This window comes from Anopheles maculipalpis, chromosome 2RL, assembly GCF_943734695.1.
Source record: "Anopheles maculipalpis chromosome 2RL, idAnoMacuDA_375_x, whole genome shotgun sequence".
Lineage (NCBI taxonomy): Eukaryota > Metazoa > Arthropoda > Insecta > Diptera > Culicidae > Anopheles > Anopheles maculipalpis.
The window spans coordinates 84476966-84499070 of record NC_064871.1 but is presented as its reverse complement, the minus strand read 5'-3'; the positions used below and the strand labels follow the sequence as shown (position 1 = coordinate 84499070).

At 42.7% G+C, this 22105-nt stretch overlaps 2 protein-coding genes across 2 annotated transcripts in view; one reads left to right on the top strand and one right to left on the bottom strand.

Moving 5' to 3' along the window:
• Window positions 1–22105, top strand: part of LOC126567764 (uncharacterized) — a 407639-nt gene that overhangs the window by 1587 nt on the left and 383947 nt on the right. The gene's annotated exons all lie outside the window — the stretch shown is intronic.
• On the bottom strand, window positions 13857–14544 carry LOC126568546 (uncharacterized). Its single transcript, XM_050225042.1, has 2 exons — window positions 14174–14544; window positions 13857–14098 (listed from the first exon to the last, which is right to left on the bottom strand). Exons 1-2 carry the CDS (start codon window positions 14424–14426, stop codon window positions 13857–13859), a joined length of 495 nt encoding a protein of 164 aa, XP_050080999.1. The 5' UTR covers window positions 14427–14544.

Sequence of the window (22105 nt, the reverse complement as noted above, 5' to 3'; positions counted from 1 at the left end):
GTGAAATAATTAAAATACGTACCACCCTCTGCCGATAGGAAGCTAAAGCCATCCCGGCAAGAAGCCACCTTACCGACCGTGAGTGAGCGAGTGTGTTTGCTGGGCGGTAGTCTGGGTGGATTATTTTTATTACCTTTTATATGGTTCGACCGTTACATGTGGCCTCACTGCACAACTGGATGAAATTATGCATCCTTGCGCAACCAGGCGACGGTTGTGCTTGGGGTGTTGTTGCCGCCTGTCGCGACATTAATGCCCGGAAGCCGTGCCATTCCGATCGATTTAGCACCGAAAATGTGCGCTTTGCAGGGACAGTTTTGGGGCAACCGGGCTACAGGGAAGACACCGCGATGGCATCTTGCCGCGTGTTTATGGTGAAACCAGAAGGGTGGCATGGGGTTGGTGTATTTGTGTTATTTCGCTTGATTTTGATCCGAAGAGCAAACAAACGTGGAGACGGGAATATGTCAGCATTGTAGTTACTGAACCGATGATGCGGACGCGGTATGCACTGTCATTGCGTGGCGTTGGGTTGCTTTAAAGGGAATGCTTTGTTTAAGGGAACAGGTGCATCTCTTTTGTGAAGAAAATAAAAACAATATTTTGAATCGGGAAAGAGAGATTTTGTTGCCTGAAGAGGTTTAAATAAATTACTATATTTTTATAGAATTATTTTAATTAAAAATTAGAGAAAGTAGTTCAAAAAGGATGTGAAAATAGGATACATAAAGCAATACTATAGAAACATAATGCTGATAAAAAGAGATGATAATAAAAAATCATTATAATTAGAGGGTTGAAGCATCAGTACAGCTAAGAAAACGAGGGCTGGTATTTAATTAGCAGGAATCAAATGAGAACTAAAAATTTTCAAATAATTTTAACACAAGAAACATATGCTTCAAAAACAACTTATAAAAACTTTTTTCTTATCATTTAAGTAAGTGAGTCCGTTGAAATATTTGCACAAATGCAACGTGAAAAACAATTTAAGAGATAAAACTCAATATACATACAAAACAAAGTGACGTAAGGGAATCTATGACAAATAAAAATGTTTTGTAGCTTTTTCAAACCTTTTTTTCCTTTTTCTATTTCATAAAATAGTTAAATATACAACTAACAGCGATAGAAAAGCCCGCTGAACTCTAAATCTTTAAATTTCATAGAAATAATCCACGAAATGCTAGTTGCTTCCCTTACCACGCAAAACGCTGCATTAAGTCCTGTGTCAATGGCTTATCCTGACCCGGGCCATTCACTCGCTTCGCGTACACCATATGTGATGCGCCCTTTTAACGCCAGCTGGAAGCCGCCAAAATGTCATTTTGGTTGTTGCATTGCCAAATAAGGTGAAAGAGCAGCTGGATGTTGCAGTTTTTAAGGCACCCAAACCCCAAGGCACAAAAAGAGGTGCAAGAAAGTAGTTGCTCTGCCCAATGCGGGTGTGTGAACGAAACATACAATTTGAACATTATCTCCACAACCATCCACCGCGTGAAATCCTACCAATGGCCGTTCTGTCGTTTTTGCTTTTTTCACGTTTTCGGTAGGAAAGCCCTACCAACCTTACGGTTGGGAAAAAAGCGAAACCTGCCCTTTGCGCTACTGGTCGCTACTACCGCTACAGTAACAACATTGAAGGGTAATGAGCGAGCATAAAATAAATCGGATTAGAGATAACTGTAAATTATTTTAATGAACACGACGAAAACAACAACAGTAGCACCGGGGGTAATCGGGTGGTTTTTGGGAAGGTCCACAGATGGGAACGGAGTGGACTGGTAAATGGACAGGATGTCGCTATGGCAGGGTGGCGTGAAACGTTCAAATAAAAAAGAAGCACGCTTTTCCTCACGGCTTTGCAGTAGTAGCGGCAGCAGCAGATAGGGAACATGGAAAGCGAATGCAGGAAGTACCTAGCCGGGGTTTTACGGGAAGTAATGACAAAAATTGCTTCAAAGGACAGTTGAGTGAATGCGAGCTTTGGTGGTGTGACAAAATAGAAGTAAATGGAGGAGAAAATGTATGGGTGAGAGGGAGGAAAATTAATTTTGCAGAAGGTTTTTGCTGGACTGGAGCTGGTAGTTTTCAGCTTGGAGATTTTGGAGCTTAATCGGTTGAATGGATTGAAAATGGTTGTCTTTGCATTATTTGAAGATTTATGAACGATTTGGCAAGGGCTCATACCGCTGTATACAAAATGTATTCATTGCTTTATTTATCAATTATTTTATAAGAATTTTACAAACGAAAAACAAGGCTGGATTCGCAATTTAAGGACAAAATGCGAAAAAGAACGCCTAAAGTTATTCAATGTGCATTGCACGTCTGAAGTAATTTATTTAGCTGTAGTTGTTCTGTATCTGTTTCAATCAAGTTCATATACGTAAAAAGGATTGCACTTAGATTTTATCACACCTTCCTATCATAAATGTGTTGTCAAAAGCCGTTTTCTTATCATTTGCTAGCTTATCTTTAAATCCTTTTTACCAATTACTCCATAAATTGTGCTTCCAACGAAACATCCTATCGCACATCTGCATCTCAATTGCAGCCACTTTGCTGTCCCGTTTGAACAACAACTTCATCACAAAGTAATTGCATTATTGAACAATTGAAATGAAGCTCTAACGCTCACTCCTCCCAAGCACTACAAGTGTTCTCGTTAGCGTACGATTTTGTTTTCCCTCATCAGCACTTTAAAACCATAACCAATCGCTGCTACCTTTCAGCGTCTAAAATGCGAAGTTTTTGGGTGAAATTTACGCACGAAAAAGTTTTTAACCCACCCACCCACCATGATTCTGACGTCTTTGCGTAATGCGTGAGTGAATACGGAACAGTAGACTCATTCCCGGGGCTTAAGCCTCCTGCAATCGTAATCTGAAAGAAACAATCTTTAAACTGTACGGCCTAGGTTTTCGTATGCCGACCGGGGCTTTTTGCTGTCGATGGATGTACCGAAGAGTGTGAGCGGTAATCCTATTTCTTTTCCTAACGTCAAGCTTGTTGACGACAGCATCGGGACCCAGTTGTTCGGGCCCGCCTTAAGAAACCGGTGCGCCAAGCAAAAGGGTTTTCCACCGAATCGGATGTCCCCGTTTGGTGGATTGGTAAGATCGGATCAGATTACGTGATAAGATATGACCGGGTTGGCTTTGAGTTTAGAAGGATTGAAGGAGTAAGCGCAAGGAGTGTTTTGCTTTATCGAGTGTGTGTTTCAATGAATTTATGAAAAGGACTTCCGAGATACAAGCTCTGTTGCTTGTCATTGAATTTCCTTCAAATCAGCACCATTATGAGGGTACTCGTTGAGAGGGTCGTAGAAGAATTTATAGCTTTAAAGAAGGTAGGCTGCGTTGTTCTTGGTGTAAGGAATGGAACAATGTCCCATTCTTTACCGCCCGATTTATCAATTGCTCTCGCTTGACTTGCTCCCGCCGAAGAGCCTGCAAATCCTCGTCTTTAATGCGGTTTAATGTGTTGTGAAGATTATGATGTCTGTCAGGATGCAGAGTCCCCTTTCGAGCCATTGCTAGGGTCAGTACATTAAATTCAGCTCATTACCTGATTTTGGAGCTCTCTTGGGTTCACTTTTCTTTTTTGGCGAAGAAAAATGCGTCAATAGCTCAGGATATTGGTTTGGAACGATGGGCACAAGCTACTTGAGGTGAAAAACAATGCTTTCATTCTACGAGGCGTGCTATATTTTCCACCATAAAGCGTGTGATTAAGTCCTTATGTTTTTTTTTCTTCGAGGCGGTGCTGCTTCTCCTGCCAGAAGAACAACACCGGAAACTGAGACACATAAAAACTAATTACCCTCGTAACAAACAATAATTAACCACACTATCAGCGTAGATCTAAACGTAAAAAAACGAGCTCGCAACGCCGTAAGGCACGTAGAGAAATTTTGGAAAATTCACGCCCATCTCTGTGGTTCTGTTTTTTTCTTCTTCTCCATATTCTGTTACTGTTGTATTTTTCCTTCTCCCTTGCAGTCTGAACACATTCACTTCGGGAAAGTGCCGTAACCGGTGTAATTATACAAAGTTTTTCTCTCTGCATGGAAGGCAGTAATCAACCCATGCCTTCAACGCGCTAGTGGGAAGATGCTTTTTCTCTCTATTTCCCCAGCGGCAGCAACAAACAGTGTTTCAGCTCGTTTAGTCGGTTGTTTTGATTTTGCAAAAGTTTTACGCTCGCGTACTTCTACGACGGTGGCTTTCCGTATTTGAAGAGACATGGAAAGCTTCAACAATCGGTGGTAAATTACTCCAGGAATATACATAAATATTCCTTTTGTGTGTGTGTGTATCTGTGTGTGCGCAAACGTATCGGATTTCGTATGCAGTACGGTTCTGTTGGTACGCGCAGGCAAAACTCTGGAGCAGGAACTTTCACACCGTCCACAATGCTCTCCGGGGTGATGCGAAAGGGAGCTGTGGGTTCAGTGAGGTTAAGGAAAACTTCACCAGATCCTCTTACAATGATGGTTAGCGTAAACGAAACTGAAAGCTGCTTCATTTGCTCAGCGTAAATCCGGTGAGATTTGCACCACTTTGCACGTCCGTTTTGTTTTCCAGCGGGATAAAGTTGTGAAAATCCCGCGTGGAAATGTGGAAAAATCTGAAATCCTGAACATATACAATACTAGAAGGAGTTTGTTGCGTAGAGAAACAAATATAAAAAAGACTGGAGTACCTGTCTGAACAGCTTACTTCTTACAAAATATTATAAAAAATCAAGATTTTTCATTTATAACAAGCAAAACCAAATAATAAATGAAAAAATAAGTGTTTTTATATAATTAAAAAAAGGCTCTTTGCTGTATAACAAGTGATAAATGTAGTAAAATAAGTAAACGAAAAGTAAAAATTATAAAGAAATCTGAGCAAAAAAGCTAAATTGAATCTAACATGAAATGTGAACCAACAATTCGTAAATATAATCCTAAAAAAGATTGAGCATACGAGTAATTTAATAAGTATCCAGTATTGTGACGTAAACGAGCGCTTTTCGGATTGTTAAAAAAATTTAATGATAAATGATTCCTTTTAAAAACATACCGAGAACAATGTAAAAAAAGCTTTAAATGTAAAAAAAACATGAAAAAAGTTAAAAATAAACTTCAAACATTGCTAAACTTTACTCTTTGGTATGCCAGAAAAAAAAATAGAAAATCCCAAGACCCACAGTACGGAAAGCCATTAAACTTCATTTCATCGCCAAAAAGCTGTCAAACACTTCGGCCTCTCGAGTGCATTGCCACGGAGCAATCCAACGAGTTCCATCGCAAAAAAAAAAAAACGAGTCGATTTTTACTCCGAATCGGAAAAAAAGTTGCATGATTTATTTTCCCTTTTGCTATCTATCCAGCGCAAGGGACAGCGTCCTATGCCATGCGGATAGTATACATTCGGGCAGCAAAGTACAAATAATAACACAAAAATTGAATGAACCGGGAAGGCCATGGGACTATCGGAGGAACCAAGGAAGTAAGTAGGATAGCAGGGTGGAATGGAAAAATATGGTTTGTAATTTAAATCTTTTCGCAAATTTTTATAAATCGTCAAGAGCTTTCCGTGCTGCGCCCCGCCGGCCGCTACCGTTGTGAAAGCCAAACTGTTATTTCCCGAACCAAAACTTACGACAAGATTGGGGCGGGAAGAAATGAATTTCATGCGCGATGTTGCTGGTGGTCTCATCCGCCGGTACGGTACGCATCGTCGTTTCGGTCGCTTCACCATCGTGCCATCAATCTTATCTCACGCCAGACAGATGCACAAAAGGCTTTCCTTGTTACCGGCTTCCAACGACCGTTCCGTCCGCATCCATCAGCCTGCGTGCGTCAGGGTAACAACATTAACATGACTATTTTTTATCCACCACCATCGCCACAGTTTGTCTTCGGTAGAATCGGTAGTAAAGAAAGGGACATTCAAGGGACGTTGAAGAAGGAGCCAGATTAACGAGATGTTTGCGTGTAATAAGGTGCGGCCAGGTAGTTGGCCGGTTGTTGGTGTAATGCAACGCTGCCAGCCAAGAGATGCAACGGTTTCATTCCAGTCCGAGCAATGCAGTTCTGAGGTTGAAAGCTATTTCACTTGCCCAGCTCAACGAGACTGAGGTGATGGTAGATGATGATGCTGATGGGGGCTTAGCGTGTTTTATTTACTAAACCGGATGGATTTATTAAGTCCTGTTTCCATTTCAAACGCTGGTTTATGTTTTTCAACGCTATGAAGCGAACGGATGGAAGCTGCGCGGCGATGGAAGTTATTAAACAAGAGCAGGACGAGTGGATGCAATCGTTTGTATCTAAGGTTGGTTGGTTTCTTTCATTAAAATGTAAATAGTGGTACAGTTAATTTGTGATAATATTACACATGCAGATGGGAGATGGTTGGATGATGTATTCGTTAAATCAATACGATTCAGGTTACTAAACCTCTTTGATAGTGTCTGGTTGATAAAGAAAGTATAATAATTCGCTCTGGAAGTTATCAAATCGTCTGAATGTGTGGAATAACGATGATAATATGCTTTTTTATATCTTGGAGAAAATGAGAACGAGAGACCTACGTGGGTGTTCGGTAAGAGCTATCGTCTAGGTACTGTTGGCATTTTCTGGAAAAATATTGAAACATGTAAAGGTTTGCAGCAGGTGTTAAAGAACAGGACGAGACATCCTTTTCACTTCTATTGAATGCTCCGGCCACTTACAATTGTCGGACGACCAGGCTCAGGGTTTTACTCTAAAGAGTTTCCTTTCTCCACAAATACTAGGATCTGATGGACATTTGACGGATTATTTCGACACGAAGCGTAACAAAATGGCACACCTTTGGCTGCCGTAAATAAACTGAAGAAGATCTCAAATTTTGAACGTATACAGTCAAATAGCATACATGGAATCGGTTAATTGCATGAAAAATCGGAACATAGAGGAACTTCGAAGATAGAGTTATACACTTCCACGTGCGTTGGACACGCCTTGTCATTGGACTTTGAATATTTGGTAACTGATGTTGCTACCTCAACACTTCTCACGTGATCCTGTAAGAAGCTATGTCCTGACAATAGTTGCGTTGTATAGAGCACGACCACTCCAGCTGGACATGAGGACGTAATAGGACACCTTAGGAATAAATTGGTGGCTCCAAGCACCGTGAGATGGTTATTCCTGATGTACCCGATGATTGCTGATTTAAATTATCTTAGAGTTTTCCGGTTTTTATCTATATTATAACTATTTTCTTTTAGAAAATCTTTCCTGCTACCATTTAAATAATATTTTAAAGAGACAAAGTCTTCTCCACTGAAAAATCCAAGACCAACAAATTGAACCCTCTCACGGGGTGTCAATTTCATTACTTTAAGTGGTACGGCTCGATGGTGATCCCATTCAGCGAAACTAATTGATAAAGAACGATGGTGACCACCACCATCAGCAAACAAACAACAACAGACAATTGAAGTTTCGAACCATGGCAGCCCTTTTTTGCTTAAAAAAAATCGTCTACAACCATCTGTAGAATCTATAGGAAGGATGTGCTTTTCTCATCCTAAGGTTAATGTTCACTGAATGGAGAAACGAGCGCTAGATAGAAAACAAAACAAAGCAAAAACCGCATGCTAATTTTTCCACCATTTCTTCTCTACTTTAGCCTTTCCTTCCTGTTGTTATTTGGCTGGCTGGGTTCTTAGTTGTTTCTTTCGCTTGACCAAACATTCGGCCAGAGACGCGTCCGTATCGATAGTTGTTTTTCCAATCTCATGCTTTTTCTCCAAAGATTGTGCTGCGTGCGACATCGGAATCAGTAAAACAGCTCGTGCACTCTCGCAATCCTAGTCTAGTCTTGTGGGATAAAATAGTCAAAAGAGCACACAAAAAAAAAAAAAAAAAAACGACGGCTTCAAAAAATTCAACCACAACAAAAAAGGGACGACGCGACATCGAATATTTGTGCATTTTAGGATGCGCGGTTTTTCGATAATACCGTCGAATGCCAAACAGTTTCTCGGGCTTGGTTTTGCACCCAGCAAGAGCTTGAATAAAAGCTGCGGGTTTGGTGGTTGTAAAGAGGTAGTGGAAAAGAAAAAAGATGAAGAAAAAACTCCAGTTGCACTTTTATTCTTCTGCTTCTGTTTCCGTTTCCGGTGTCTGCACCCGGTTAGCTTGATGCGGCTGGCTGTGGTTTTCTCGCGCCAGGCGTCCTCGATGGTGTCGCACTTTTTTTTTTTTGCTCGGAAAGGTCACTTCAGTTCGCCGTTGGTGGTTGAAAATAAGGCACCAAACTGAAGGGAAAAGGGGAAAGCCCTAATGGTGAAACGGTGGACCTGGTAGAAAGGATACGTTTTTAAAGTGGAATTTAAAATAACCTCTTCTTTGAGGTTTGGTGCGGTCTTGTGTAAAGATAAAAAAATGGCCAAGGAAAATATCTTTGGTGGGTGGGATTTTTTTTAAATTTTGTTTTTGGGATGATTTTTCAGATACTTTCTTGGTAAAGCGTGTGGATGCTGGTATCCACATAGTTCTTGCATTAATAGCTGAGGAAACATACAATGTAATACATCAAGTAAAAATACATCCACAAATAAGACAATATCAAAAAACGCCAGAAGTTATGCAATGCACGTTACAACTCGTTTATTCGTTTATTATTAAACTATTTTAACATTTTAACGCTTTTTCCTACTATAATTTCCTCACTCCTTGACATTTCATACTGTCAAAGAGTGAAGAAAGCATCCCTTAAAATAATTTCATATTACATTCGCTCCCCAAGTGTACGATAATGCGTTATCAATCTTAATTTTCTTCGGCTCACTGCTAATTTCCTTTCCATGCCAGTCTCCCCTATTGAATGTTGGAGCATTCGTATGCACTTCACGTGTTTGGAATTGCAAGGAAACTCTCCGGAAGCCCATTTAATAATGCATAGTATGTGGACGATGTATCCTTGCGGCTAGTGGAGGGCCAAAAGCAACGGGAAAATAGGGTCGGAACACGATTATGCTTCATTGGAGTTTCTTTTTCTAGTGTTGACTTTGTTCGTTTCCCTTACACCAATGTGCTTAGGAAATTTTCCTTTCTGAAAAACTTGCCATTATTGAGTGGGGGAATGAGAGACACGCATTACTTTGGGGGAGTTTTTCTAGGACAAATGCTTCCCCGGTTTCGCTGGGGTGAGATCTTACCTTGGGAATTTCTGTCGGGAAATAAAATCGAAAGCAACTCGTTTTTTTTCTGTTCTTTCGTTGCATCCCTCCCCATCAAAAGATGAAACAAAAACTGCCATCAAGCGTGTACTTAGAGTGTTGGTATTATTGCGTGCCATTTTAATTGTACATTGTGTCCCAAGTCTCACTCTGCTGCCCTCCGGCGTGACAGTTTGAAGCCTTGAGCACTTGAATGTTTGGCCGGTGAGGAAGGATTAGAACGGCCGTGGACACCATGGTTGATTCATTTCTTCTGCCTTCTTGACAAAGTGGGGTTCGTTTGCTCAGTGTTCCTCCGGCGCATTTCCACGTAAAGGAATTTTGCTCGCAAACATTACGCTGACAACGGTTATTTGACGTGCACAAATTCAAACACAAACCTGCGCTTCTTGGAACAAACCTTAGAGCAGAAGGGGCTGATTGCGTGCCCTGGTTGCATTGACAGCGTTTGGCTTTGTTTTTGTGCCAATGGATGGTGCGGATGGTTTGTGGTGGAATTTAAACATAACGCACACTTCAGGCTGCTCTCCGAGCCGTCCGGGGACCTTTAAGGGTTGTCCGACACGCAAACGGTGGCAGGGCGTACCCGACCGAGTGTTGTCAAGGAAGTGTGGCCGGTGTTTCTAGTCTGCCGAGCAGTGAATCCGTAATCTAACGGACGGCTGATTAATTGGATTGTTATTTGTGAAATTGGGGTCCGTGTTAGGTGGGTTTTGCGTTTCGTGACAGGATATGTTTGACAGAACAAGGGGTGCATGTTTGCAGGGGCTAATGCCCAGGATGTGGGGGGTGTTTGGCCGGTTGTATCGCAATGTTTGTGTTAACAATTTAGCGAACAAATAGTTGATAGTGTTCAGCGATCTTTGACAGAAAGGAAGGATTGACTTTCATAAATTAAACACGTTAAATGAAGAATTTAGAATTTTTAATCTTTTTTAAGTAAAGAAATTCTTTCAGTTTTTTTTTAAATACTGGTTAGTTAATGTTCATTGCATAAGATTGAATAAATTATTTTATTTTAAGCAAATTAAAACATTTGAGAACATTTTAAAAGAAGTAAAACCCCGAATTTCCGATGTTTTTCTGATAACTTTCTACAGTTTTTACGCCAAAAATGTAAAACAAAATCAATACTCCTAAAGGTATGCATTCCTCTTCACATAAACCACTCTTTCAAGACGAGTTCGGTTCGTGTTACCATTTTAAAAACTATTTTAGTATTTTTTTTCATAACCCCAGGACTCCTGTTTCCTTTTTTCAAATAATCTTTACAAACAACTCTAGTAATCCAATGGAGAGTGACCACGCAGGTCAAAAAAGCTACTCTTACCTCTCACTTACAACAAGACATAATTTATTCATACCGACAAATGCATACCTTAATCAATTACCACCCGAGAGCATAATCAGCTTAATGATAACCACAATCCCACCGAAACCCAGTGAGCTCACAAGCTCACTTCAGCACGATTGTATGCAATTTATCTTTGAACAGGTTAACCTGGGCCAGCCATCCCGGAATGCTTGGGAGGGTTAATGCGCTCGTTGCTCTACTAACGACATACTAGCAACACACGTTGTGCGTTGGCAACAAAGACAGGACAGGCGCTACTTCTGTAACCATGTAACAGCCAATCCGATTGTGAACCAAAGAAAAAAATCCGCGTCAGGAACGCGCTGGCTCCCAGGGGCTGCATGTGTGTAAAGCTGCACAACACACAACATGCATGACGTGTATGAGGTCCATTTGCTGGACGCTACTGAATACCTGAGCATTCGTTAGCGGTCGTTGGCTTTCTTGGAAGGTGTTTTCCTGTAGGGGGCGGTTTTTTTTTGAGTGTGTGTGTACCGTATGTTTATCTGAGTGTTTCCAGTGGTGTGCTGTTTCGCATCTAGTAAGAATGGTTCTTATGTCATACAACATTGCCTACTGTAGTGGCGTGTACTGTACTGTATACGGTCGCTGCTGCCACACATTGCCGGTGCGATTGTTTGTGCTCCATTTCCTGGGGTTCATTTATCTTTTCCATTAATGGAATCTTCCTTCTGGTGAATGAAGCAGCCCCTGAAGGATTCCGTTCGCTACCAGTATTCGGTTGAATTGCGGATCCCGGAAATGGTGGTGCCAGGGTTGGAAGGTTTTGGCTGACTAAAACTGCATAGTGTTTACAAGCGCCAAACGGCACAGAAGGAGGGTAAGCGTTGGCACGATTGTCCAACATTTTGTGCCCAGCGGTCGGGAAGCGTTCTACCTTTCAATGAACGATGACGTGTCGGACGCAATAGGTAGGCAAGGGCCAAAATTCGTTCCCAGTAAAGGCGAAAAGGAAACTCATCACTTGTACCGGTAGGAGGGGGAGCGGTCGTTGGCGCTGATTATTTGCGAAAACAATTCGGAAGGGAAGTGAACGAGAAAAAAGGACTTCAGGATTGGGGTTTACTCTTCTCGTTTTTTTCTTCTCTTGGTACAGGAGATCAGGATACAGTTGGGGAGGATATTTTGTTCACGAAGGGTGAATCGGTAAGTGTCTCAAAGTTTGAGAACCTGGAGGATGAGTTGGAGTAATGAAAGTTGTGCATCGTAGAGGGGGCTAGCATGTATCTATTATTTAATGCGTTTTGTACGATGTATGGCCGACGTTGATGAGTTTTGGTCAAGTTGAAGCGTTGACTAATGGTGTCCTTTTCCGGGAGCTGTACGAAACTACTTAAAGAGAATGTAATGATCTTGTAGGCAATAGAAAAGACATTACAATCGTTTTTCCGTATCGATTCTGTGCTATGAGTTGTATGTTATACAAAAATTGAGTCTTAATTTAATAAGCGATACAGATAAATTGATAACACTAAGACAATCGGTTCAGCAGGTATATTTGATGATTACCAAATACTTCAAAATACCAAATACTTCAAACCTGTAGGCATTTTTGTGATCCTCCTGGTATATCCTGATACGAATGAAATCGAAGATTATATAGAAGAATTGCATCGGAATCTATAGAGGAATAGCATTTACATTTAAATAAAACATCTCCAAGCATGATAAACCACTGGAACTGGAACCCAGAAGATACTGATGAAGATCAAACTTGACTGCTTCATGAAATCATTACGTATCAAGAGTTACTAATTACTAGCACAGATACTAACAAGAATCACTAAATTATCCCGCTATGGCAAGCTCCTTTCATAAGTCGGCAAACCGCTTTTACCTCCGATAATGAGTTCCATTAAAGCGTTGCTTCATCAGACGGCCCCCCTATCAAGGGCCTATTAATAGCCAACTGTCGCACCCACCGTAGTAATACAATTACAATCGGAATGGGAATTGGTGCTGCAGTTGAATAAATCTCCCACTCGCGGTAACGGCGCAGCATTCCCGAACACCGGCAAAAACATCAGTACATCAAACGTCAAGCTGGCCATTAATTTACACACGACGGGGCGACGATGGCGCGCGCGCGCCTAGTCCCGCACGTCTGTCAACGCCGTCCCGACCACATGCACGCGTAGTTGCATGTGACGCTGGGAAATGGAGAGTACGTACGGAGTGGTAGGTAGCAAGTGCTGAACTAGACCGGATGCTTCTAGTTTTGCCCACCCAAGTACCACCGCGAACGTTTCCTGCTTTGGGCTAGGATACTCACTGCAGCTCGCTCGCACGCTCACAACTCGGTTAAAGTGTTTACATTTGTGGGTAGCTTTCGTTTTGTGGACGTGTGCCGTGTGTACAGGGAAGGAGTGTCCGTCGTTGTAAAGCATAAAGCTACCGTTGAACGCAGTGAGATGGTATAACGACAATGTTTCGATTCTCCAATGCTTCAAAAGCACACTCCATGTAAAGACATAAATATGGTCGCCTCTTGTGCCTGAACCCATGTGAAACCCTCCGATGGTATCCTCGCACAGGGTACGAAGCGTATGTTTTCTTTTCTTATTTCCTTCCACCCCTTGAAGAGTGTTCGTGTAAGTGTGTGAATGTGGACAGAAAAATCATACATGCAATATTGATGATGAGAGTGCCGTGGTGCGTTTTACTTATGAATGGGAAACCTTTCTGAATGTTTTCCGGTGGACCGGAATTCCGGTAGAAAATGCACCAAACCCGCTGTAAGTGGTATTGGTGAAGGTAAATGAGGCTTTGGTGATAAATAAAAGTAACACGAAGCATGTAACCTAACACATACGCTCAAGGAAGACGGAGAGGATACGGCTCGAAGGCAACCCTTATGTTTTATGTAAGACTACACTTGTCTCTTGTCTTCTTTGGAAGAATTGGTGGCATCACACCATGCGGAAACCCACAAACACACGAACAAATACTGCAACACGTATTCAAGAAACAATGGATTAAATGGATGGCAAATGCGGTACCAGAATTGTAATGGGTTTTGCTTCCCTGACACTCTGTCGTTCTGCCGAGGAAGAAAGTTGTCGACCATATTTACATGCTTTGCGGACATTTTTCATTTTTTGTTTCACAATTTTTAATTCGAAGCCAGGACTATTCACAACTTGAAAGACCACATATTCGCACACAACACTTCGATATAAACTTAAACGAATTTTATTGCTCCAGCAAAAGAACGATGACACTTCCACACTGGCACGTTTTACCTCTCAGGGCCCTAGACACTGTCACAAGTCACTGCACCCGCTCTCGCACCCACGCTCATGCCTCCAAACACACCAACCAGCCCTCCAATGATGCCACCCACGATGGCACCCGGTCCGGTGAAGATGCTCCCGATGCCTGCCCCAACGAATGCACCCGTCAGGGCGCCACCACTCGCCACACCACCGATCGCGATCAGCATACAGTTTTCCTCATGTTTGTCGCGTCCCTTCAGCCACTCCCAGAGCGATATACCTGTCGAGTGCGATAGAACGGACAAATGAGAAGAACGGCCCCATCCGAACCCACCCAACCAACTATTGCGGTTACTTGACTCAATGTTGTTCTTATCGTCCGGATCTTTCGTACGGCGTTTCGATCGGGACCGCTCTAGCTCCGGCATCGCCTGACTGTCCGTGTCCTCCGGTCCGCTCGCTGGCCACCATTCGAAGCCACTGGCGACAGTACTGTTCGGTGGCGGATCAACCTTGATCACCCCGGACGGACTGACCGTGTGTGCGAGACCCAGCGCAACCGTAGCGCACAGTACCAGCGGTACAATTAAATTCCCGTGAACGCACATCTTTTGCTCGCCCGTGTACGACCGCACGACGTTACGACCTGTACCTGTGCCGCGGCACGGACTAGCGGACTGGGGCCAGCGAATGGATTATCAATTTTAATACCGAAATGGCACATTACACCGCAACAAGGCGCACCACGCCACCCTGCATCTGGTTGGGGAACGTTCCATAGTTCCGATGGGGTGGGGCCCGATGGCATCCTGTTTGGACGTAACGTGCGTGGCGCGTTGTTAGCGCACCCTTTCGCGGCCAGTGACTGTGCTGATGCAGCCATGCAGCATCCGACAGTGTGCGATGTACGGTATTGGGCTGTCAATTGGCATGCGGGACTGTCGCACGATGGGTGCGATGGTTTGTGCAAATTGGTCACAATGTAATGCTTGCAGTTTGGATTAACATCTGTGCTTTTGTAGAAGTTTTATCACCAGCTGAAACATGCTATTGATCGTCCTGAGGGTTCTGAAAAATCTTTGACATGTGCCCTATTGATGGAATCAACGAGATAGGCAGATTTTACGAGTGATCTAAAATCTTTGGGAGCCCAACACTATAGAGTCGTCAGTGCAATAGTTTCCCCGAATGTAGTACATCTGTCTACTTTTTCTATTTTAGCCACCATCTAGAAAACCTCATGCTTACAGTGCGATACAACCCCTTTTCCGACACTGCTTGATGAAGATTATTACTTTATCCCATCGACCGGACTCCCTGCGTGGCGCATAAAGTGACCAATATGTTCCACCTACAACGCACTCCGCCACCGAGGCCTTCTCCACCATGTACAATACTCTTCAAACAACTCCGGTCCCAGTTGCAGTTGTGACGCATTGAAATCGTCACATCTTTCGGGCGTTTTTCAGTCCATTATGGGGATGATAATGGTACGTCGGGGTTTCGGGTGGAAGCTGAACCGGGCGGTGTTGTTTGTTGCTCCACCGTGTTTGTAAGCTACGCGAGAGGTCGGCTGCGTTTCGGGCGTCTAACGTCTATCGTGATTAGCTTCAATTGAAATAAGGGATTTCTGGAGTAGCACTACCAGGTTGTTTGTTTATCTGTGCGTTGACTATGTGCCAGGTTGCCCCGAGGGGTTGCCCACCATGGAACTGCGTTGGTGTGGTGGTGTTGATGTTGTTTTTTTGATGCTGCTTTCAATGTTTGTCTTTGATTACACGCCATATCCGGAACGGTACACATGGACTGGAAAAGACAGTTCGAGGTGCATTTTGCAGTAATGAGTGACGTGAATAATGCGAAATATGCTCTTGCTGATGGTTGTTGTGCAGGGCTGACGAGTTTAAAATTGGCCTCAGAAGTGGCGGTTGAGTAATGCTTAGCGTGCTTGAAAAGCACTAAAATATTAAATAGAAGCTTATTAAATGAATTTGAAGTAAAATACATGGAGTAGCTCAATATATCTCTAGCTTTCGACAGTAAAATTATTTAAAATGGTTTGCAAATCCTTTAATCAGATAAAAAATTGGAGGATTCCTATCGTAACCTACCTTTGTCTAGCCTTTATTAATTTTTCCGATCCGTTTTTCGATAGAATGCTCGGATAAGAATATCCGCAGGTAAAGAATTGGAAATAAAAACAATCCTCCCAGGAACTCAACCCCCTCTTCAAAGGGTTAGTTGTACGTAAAGGACAAAACAAAAATGAAATGAACCTCTCGTGATGCTTTTTTTTTGTGCTGTCTCGATCTCGTACTCACCAACAACTCCGGGTCAGTGTCGTCCATCGGACATGAAGCCTTAAATTTGTTAAGCCCTACGCATAAAACAATTTATCAAGCCGGAAAGTAACCAAGAACTACTGTATCTCAAACGTATCCCATGTCTCAGACTCTGCCCGAAAAAAAAAAGCAACCCCGTAGCCAACCCTTCGTAATTTCATCACCAGTCACCAGCTGAACTGTCTCAGCGTTGTCCGGTAGCCGGAAATGGTTTGTCCCAGCGGGTTACCCGGGGCTGAAGATTTTCCATCAAAATTCCCTTGCATTATTTTTCCGTCGCCATTATTTATGACCATAAACTTTCTGACAGCTCGTAAAGTAAGTAAATATATCAAGCCAAAGTCGGCCGGTCAAAGGAACGGCCGTGTAGGAATTGTTGGAGCCTTCAATCAAATAGCTTCTTACCGGCACACACACACACACACACACACACACGCGTCATCACTCGGTGATGGTGTCGGCGATCGTTACCTCGTTGTTGGGGGGGTCGACGATTGCATTTTCCACTCACCAGCAGCAGGTCTGCGGGGAATATGAGCGTATATACATCTAATCTAAAATAAAAGTTTCACCAAATAACATGACGGTTACCATCAGCGATAGGCCATTTGGATGGCTCGTGTTCGCACACGGTGATGAGTTGCAAGTTTTTTTTTCTGTTCCTGTCTTCCCCATTGGTGCTGTACTTCCTCTAATGACGTTTCCTTCTTTGGTTGGAGTCTTCCTGTTCCCATTTTCCTACCGCCGACTAGTTGTATCAATGGCTACCATTTTCTTTGCTAACAGCACGCTAATTTTTAGGCTCATGCCCAAAAGAAAAAAGCAGCCTCGCTTGGCGTAGCAAAAAGATCATATCATTCCGGGAACATTAGCCACCGGCGAAGGATATCCCCCTGTTGGCGGTGTAGCAAAAATTGCCTACGCTTTCGTGGTCGGTTTTGACACAAGCTTGCAAGGGATTACTTAGGGTTTTTTGGTTCGTGTGATTTGCAAGACCACCACAATCCATTTCCATTTCCTTCTCTTTTTGGGGTTTTGTTTTATTTCACAGTAGTCACAATAGTTAACAAATTATATGCTTTGGCGGAAAATTAGAGGTTATGTGTGTGTCTGTAGGAAAACATTCAAGAAGGGGTGAGATTCCTATTGACTGTTTTGTAAATCAGCAAGCACTCAAGAACATTAAAGCCTACCTTTACAATCATATCGCTACAATGACACCACCTCGCCGTTTCGTGACGGTGACTGTTAATGCTCGTGCACATTGTAATGGCACGGAATGTATGCCACGCTCGCTCACTAATGGAGTACTACATTGACAGCTACTTAAGGATTTGCGTTTGTGCCAGTGATAACGAGCTTGTCTAACAAGTACCAGATACACATACTATCTATTGCTCCGGGTACGGGATACGGAGGTTGGCGTGTTCCGCAACTCGCCTCTCCAGTGTTGTCCTCTCTAGTGTAACTGACGGGTTGTTGGTTCGGAATGACTCGTAGAAAAATGTATCAAAAAAAAAAAAAAGGAAATCGGAAGTCTATAGGGAAAAACTACACTGAACTATTTCCTTCGGTGTTATTAATTGCTTTTTGTTGCTCGGTGGAAAAGACAGGTCGATGGAAATATTTATTTCGTGCTAATTTTTCTAGCAGACGAAGGAGACTGTAATCTAATAAAAGGGTGTTGAATTTGATAAACTTCTGCTATATATTTATTTTGCAATAAATGAAAGGGGACATGTACAAGCATTATACACTTCCAATATTAATGCAAAAGTTTGGGAAGAGTCATAACTTTGCTCTTCGCGATGAAGTCCTTTATTTGCAGAAATTAAAGTTTTAGTTTTGGTATTTCTGGTGAGAACAATATAGTCAAAACAGCCAGAAATGGTAAACCATTACTTCTTTAGTGCATCTCGATTGTAGCGCCAAAGAGAAAAAAGTTTAGTCTTATTTTCAAAGACTCATTGAGAATCTAGGATCATTAAACCCTTCTGGGTTCCCTTAAGGCTAAGGTGTTATTGTATTTACAGAGCTTTAATTTCCTCGATATCCCTTAACGCATATTTTTAATAATTATTTCCTCAATATCTCAATAAGGTTGTTCTCGTCACCGGTGCCGCTAACTAATGCCTAAAAAAAACAACAAAAATATTCCGAAGTTTCATGCACTTGCGCTGTCACCAGGTGATCATTCCACCGGTTAGTGGTCAATGTATACTAGTTGACTACATACTGTCAAAATTTGAGAGCTTTATGTCTTAACTTACAGCAGCTAGGACGAGAAAAGTGAAAATTTGTTCGAACCATCTGCTCAATCCGGCTCCGAGAAAAAATGAACCGTAGTGTCACATTTCCTGTTGGTCGAAAACGATCGACCAAATATCAATCAGATTCTGGCATTTCTGGAGTATGGGAAAGTATATAAAATGAGATCCTGCATCTGGCCATCCGATTATTTCAGGCCCTTGGAACATCAAACAGAAGCGTAGTTCACAATCAATTAAAAGGACGTCATATCCCACTTTATTTTCTCCAGGAATGGCATTGACTAATGTGAGTACAAGGAGACCAATAGTTTGGGGATTCTTGGGGATTCCAGGCAGCCAATTAGAGTACGGTACGATCGCAATTTTCGCGATCGCAGATTAATTGGAAGAGGAAAATCGATCCTAATAATTGCATGGTTAAATTCAGAGATGAATTGATTAAATAGGCGTCCTTTTAACAGAAAATAAGACAACAAATTATTCTTTGACACTGATGGCTTTAGAGCCGGCAAACGGTCTCAAGCTGGCAAGACAAAGTGTTTTTTTTTTTCTTAAATTAAAGATATATCAAAGAAAACTAAGCATATTGTTTGGTAATTTAAAATATTCTGAGCCAGAAAAAGTACGAGCAAAAATTTAAATGTTATATATGCTTTTTATTACAAGTTTTATATTGGAGGCAATAACATCACCACCATGCAACGAGCACTTATGACGATGAAACTCTACAAGAGTGGCAATGTAATATACAAATTTTACTGACAAATTAATCTGACCATCGCGCTCGATAAATTTATGTTTATTGAGGACAACATTCCACACATCCGCAAAGGTTTCTCAATAGGAGATCTCGTCACCGTTTGTCATCTGATTGTGGCAGAAAGTAAAAAATACAAATCGTGCACGCTATGATACATGCTACAGCAAAGAAAAACTTCGTTCGCTCGCCACCGAGCTAGCATGCAGTGAAGAGGAACAATATTTGAGAAACGATAGCAATCCCATCTCCAACATCTCAAACATCCCAGAAATGAAAAGATTCTACACATTCCAGTCCAGGTTTTTTTCCTCCCCATTTTAAGAGGCCGTGGTTTTGGCGTTCTGATGTGGAAATGTGCTCCTACCTGTTCTACTGCTCCCAGTCCCAAACCAAAAGCAACCATTGTTGAATGCATAAAGTTTTCCTTTCCCTTTTTTTGTGTGCCTTGTGTCCCACATTTTGGACGTTCTCAACATGCAGGAGCGTTTTATTTTTTTTTCGAAGTAAAGTCCACCCATGGTCGAATCTTCGTCCTTCGTGCGGGGCCGCATATCCATCGAGGAAGCACGTACCCAAAACGTGTGGTACACAAACAAGTGGATTATTTGCCGGAGGATATTTCCAGCACACTTTACAAGGACCAGGGTCTTTTTTCAACTTCGTTGTCATCTGCCCAGAAAACGGTCTCTTGCCGGAAAGTGTGTCTCTTTTGCGTGTGGTTTCCGTACATTTGTTCTGTAGGTAACGTTTCGCGACTGTCCCGGAGGTTCGGGCAATAGTGGCACAAGAATCGACGACACTTGGCCGATGTATGGTGGCGTGTGTTCGGGGAAATTTCGTTCCAGGTTTTCAACCGTGAGTTCTCTTCATATCTGCAATATTTTCTTTAGCGCACGAGCGTTGTTGGATTGGACCCGGTTTCGAAGGGCAAGGCTGAAGGGCACAGACGCCACGCGCGAGTGGATCGTGATCCATACAAATAAATATTCAACGACGTTGGTGCCGTTTTCCCGGTTCCGTGGACCAAGAAATGAAGGTTTATTTTCGTTTTTGAAGGGGAGAAGATTTCATGTCCGTTCAGGTTTATGGAGGGCAGATTGAAGGTATGTAAGATTTTCCAACTGTTTGCGAAGAGAGATACGGAGGCAGTAAGAGAAATATGTACGTGGGAAGTCGTAGGTCCAAAACGGAAGCGAAAAAGAATCCTGCGAATTCCAACATGGCGTGGAATGTCTAAAACTTAGTATCTTTCTCTCAAACGTCACGGTACGGTACGAAACCGGAGGGTTTTGATTTAAATTTTTAAACCAAACGTCATCAATGCACCGATAGTAGTCTAACAGGGGAAAACAACTTCACAATAAGGAATTCACTTGCTGGCTCGTGTCCAAAACCGTAACCCACAGTCACAGAAATCCTTTGCGAAAGAACGAATCAAGGAGCTGATACAGGAAGAAAACTGGGACAACACTTCCGTGTGCGATACACATGTGCGATTGGTATTGATTTTTCTGTCAGGAGTCATTTCTCTTCGCTACCTCGGTAGTTCAAGAGATTGTTTTACTTCCGATTGTGGGCCATTGCCTCCCACTGTATGTGCCGTTCGCATGCGTCCGACACGTCAATCGAACGCATCGGTTGAAGGTTGAAGGAGCAAATAAATAGACTGATTTACATTTTGATGAGAAAACCGGAAATCGGTTTATTAGTATAGCGAAAAATGAGCGAGGGATCGCGACAGGCTGGTGGGTCTGTGTCGGGGACATTGGAACATTGGAGCAAAATGTGCGTTATAGCCAGCCGCTCAATATGGCGTCTGGATGACAGTTGCTTCCGCATCACGAATGATTGATTTTTGTAATTTAATTAATACGATATCCAGAGCCAGGTGGCGTAAAGCGCGGAGAAAATCTCATTTGGCCAGATCAACAAGCTGTTACATGCTTAGAAATTCAGTCAAAAATAAAAAAAAGTTTGAACAATAATTGAAAGAAATCAGGGCTACTAGTAACCATAAACCAATATTTTTCAACACACCCGAAAGTCGCAAATCACACATACAAGCTGTAACGAAAGAATGGCAACGATAATGGTTTACCCAAAAAGCCTGCACCCAGGAGGTTCCTCTGCTCAGGACACGAAATTCATTTAACATTCCAATACTACAGCCGCACAGACCGCTAAAATGGCTTCGAGCAGTCCGCTACTTCTTCCATGCGGCCCAGAAAATCGTTCTGGTACGTGTTCAAGCATGCTCGAATTCACGTGTTCCGGGCACGGGAATGCATTTTGTTGCAATTTGCAGACGCAAAACAGCTCGCACAGTCACCGGGCGTTGCCGTCGGTGAGTGTTTCGAATGGGCTTTGTTGGGGGCCGATGTTCGAGCTTGCCGATTGTTTTCGTCATGTCGAATACCACTCGGCCGAGCGATTTAACAAACTGGTGGTATCGGGACGTAATGTCACATTTTCCCAGCGGCCAAACAACCAGCACCAGCACCGATGCACCCGAACGGTGGCAGCTCTAACCAGGGTTCTTCTTGATTCGTGCTTTCAAACCCACGAGCGGCAGCAGAGCCTTCCTCCCGGGAGGACAATGAATGCAAAATACAGCATGCTGCATCGGGCCGAGGATCATGTTGATCATAATAATTTCGTCCAGGCGTTTGGCAGTGCTACGCCACCGGGAACATTCCGGCTGTCGCCGTCGGGATGGACGGCGTACCGGAAATTAGCCGCTTTATGCGTGTACACTTTCCAAATCGGATGGGCTGACTGCCAGAAGGCCGGTGCGGGACAACCAAGCCGTGATAAATAATTGAACTAAATTGGCTCAAAATAGGACACAAACAGAAGCGTTTAAATGCGTCGGTTGACGGAGCCGTTGGTGGGATTTGGTTGACAGAGCTGCTTGG

Excerpts from the sequence above, each read along its gene's own strand:
- LOC126568546 (XM_050225042.1), bottom strand. The coding sequence starts at position 14,426 with ATGTGCGTTCACGGGAATTTAATTGTACCGCTGGTACTGTGCGCTACG. Across the intron at positions 14,099-14,173 it reads TAAGAACAACATTGAGTCAA|GTATATCGCTCTGGGAGTGG; the intron begins GTAACCGCAATA and ends CGCACTCGACAG.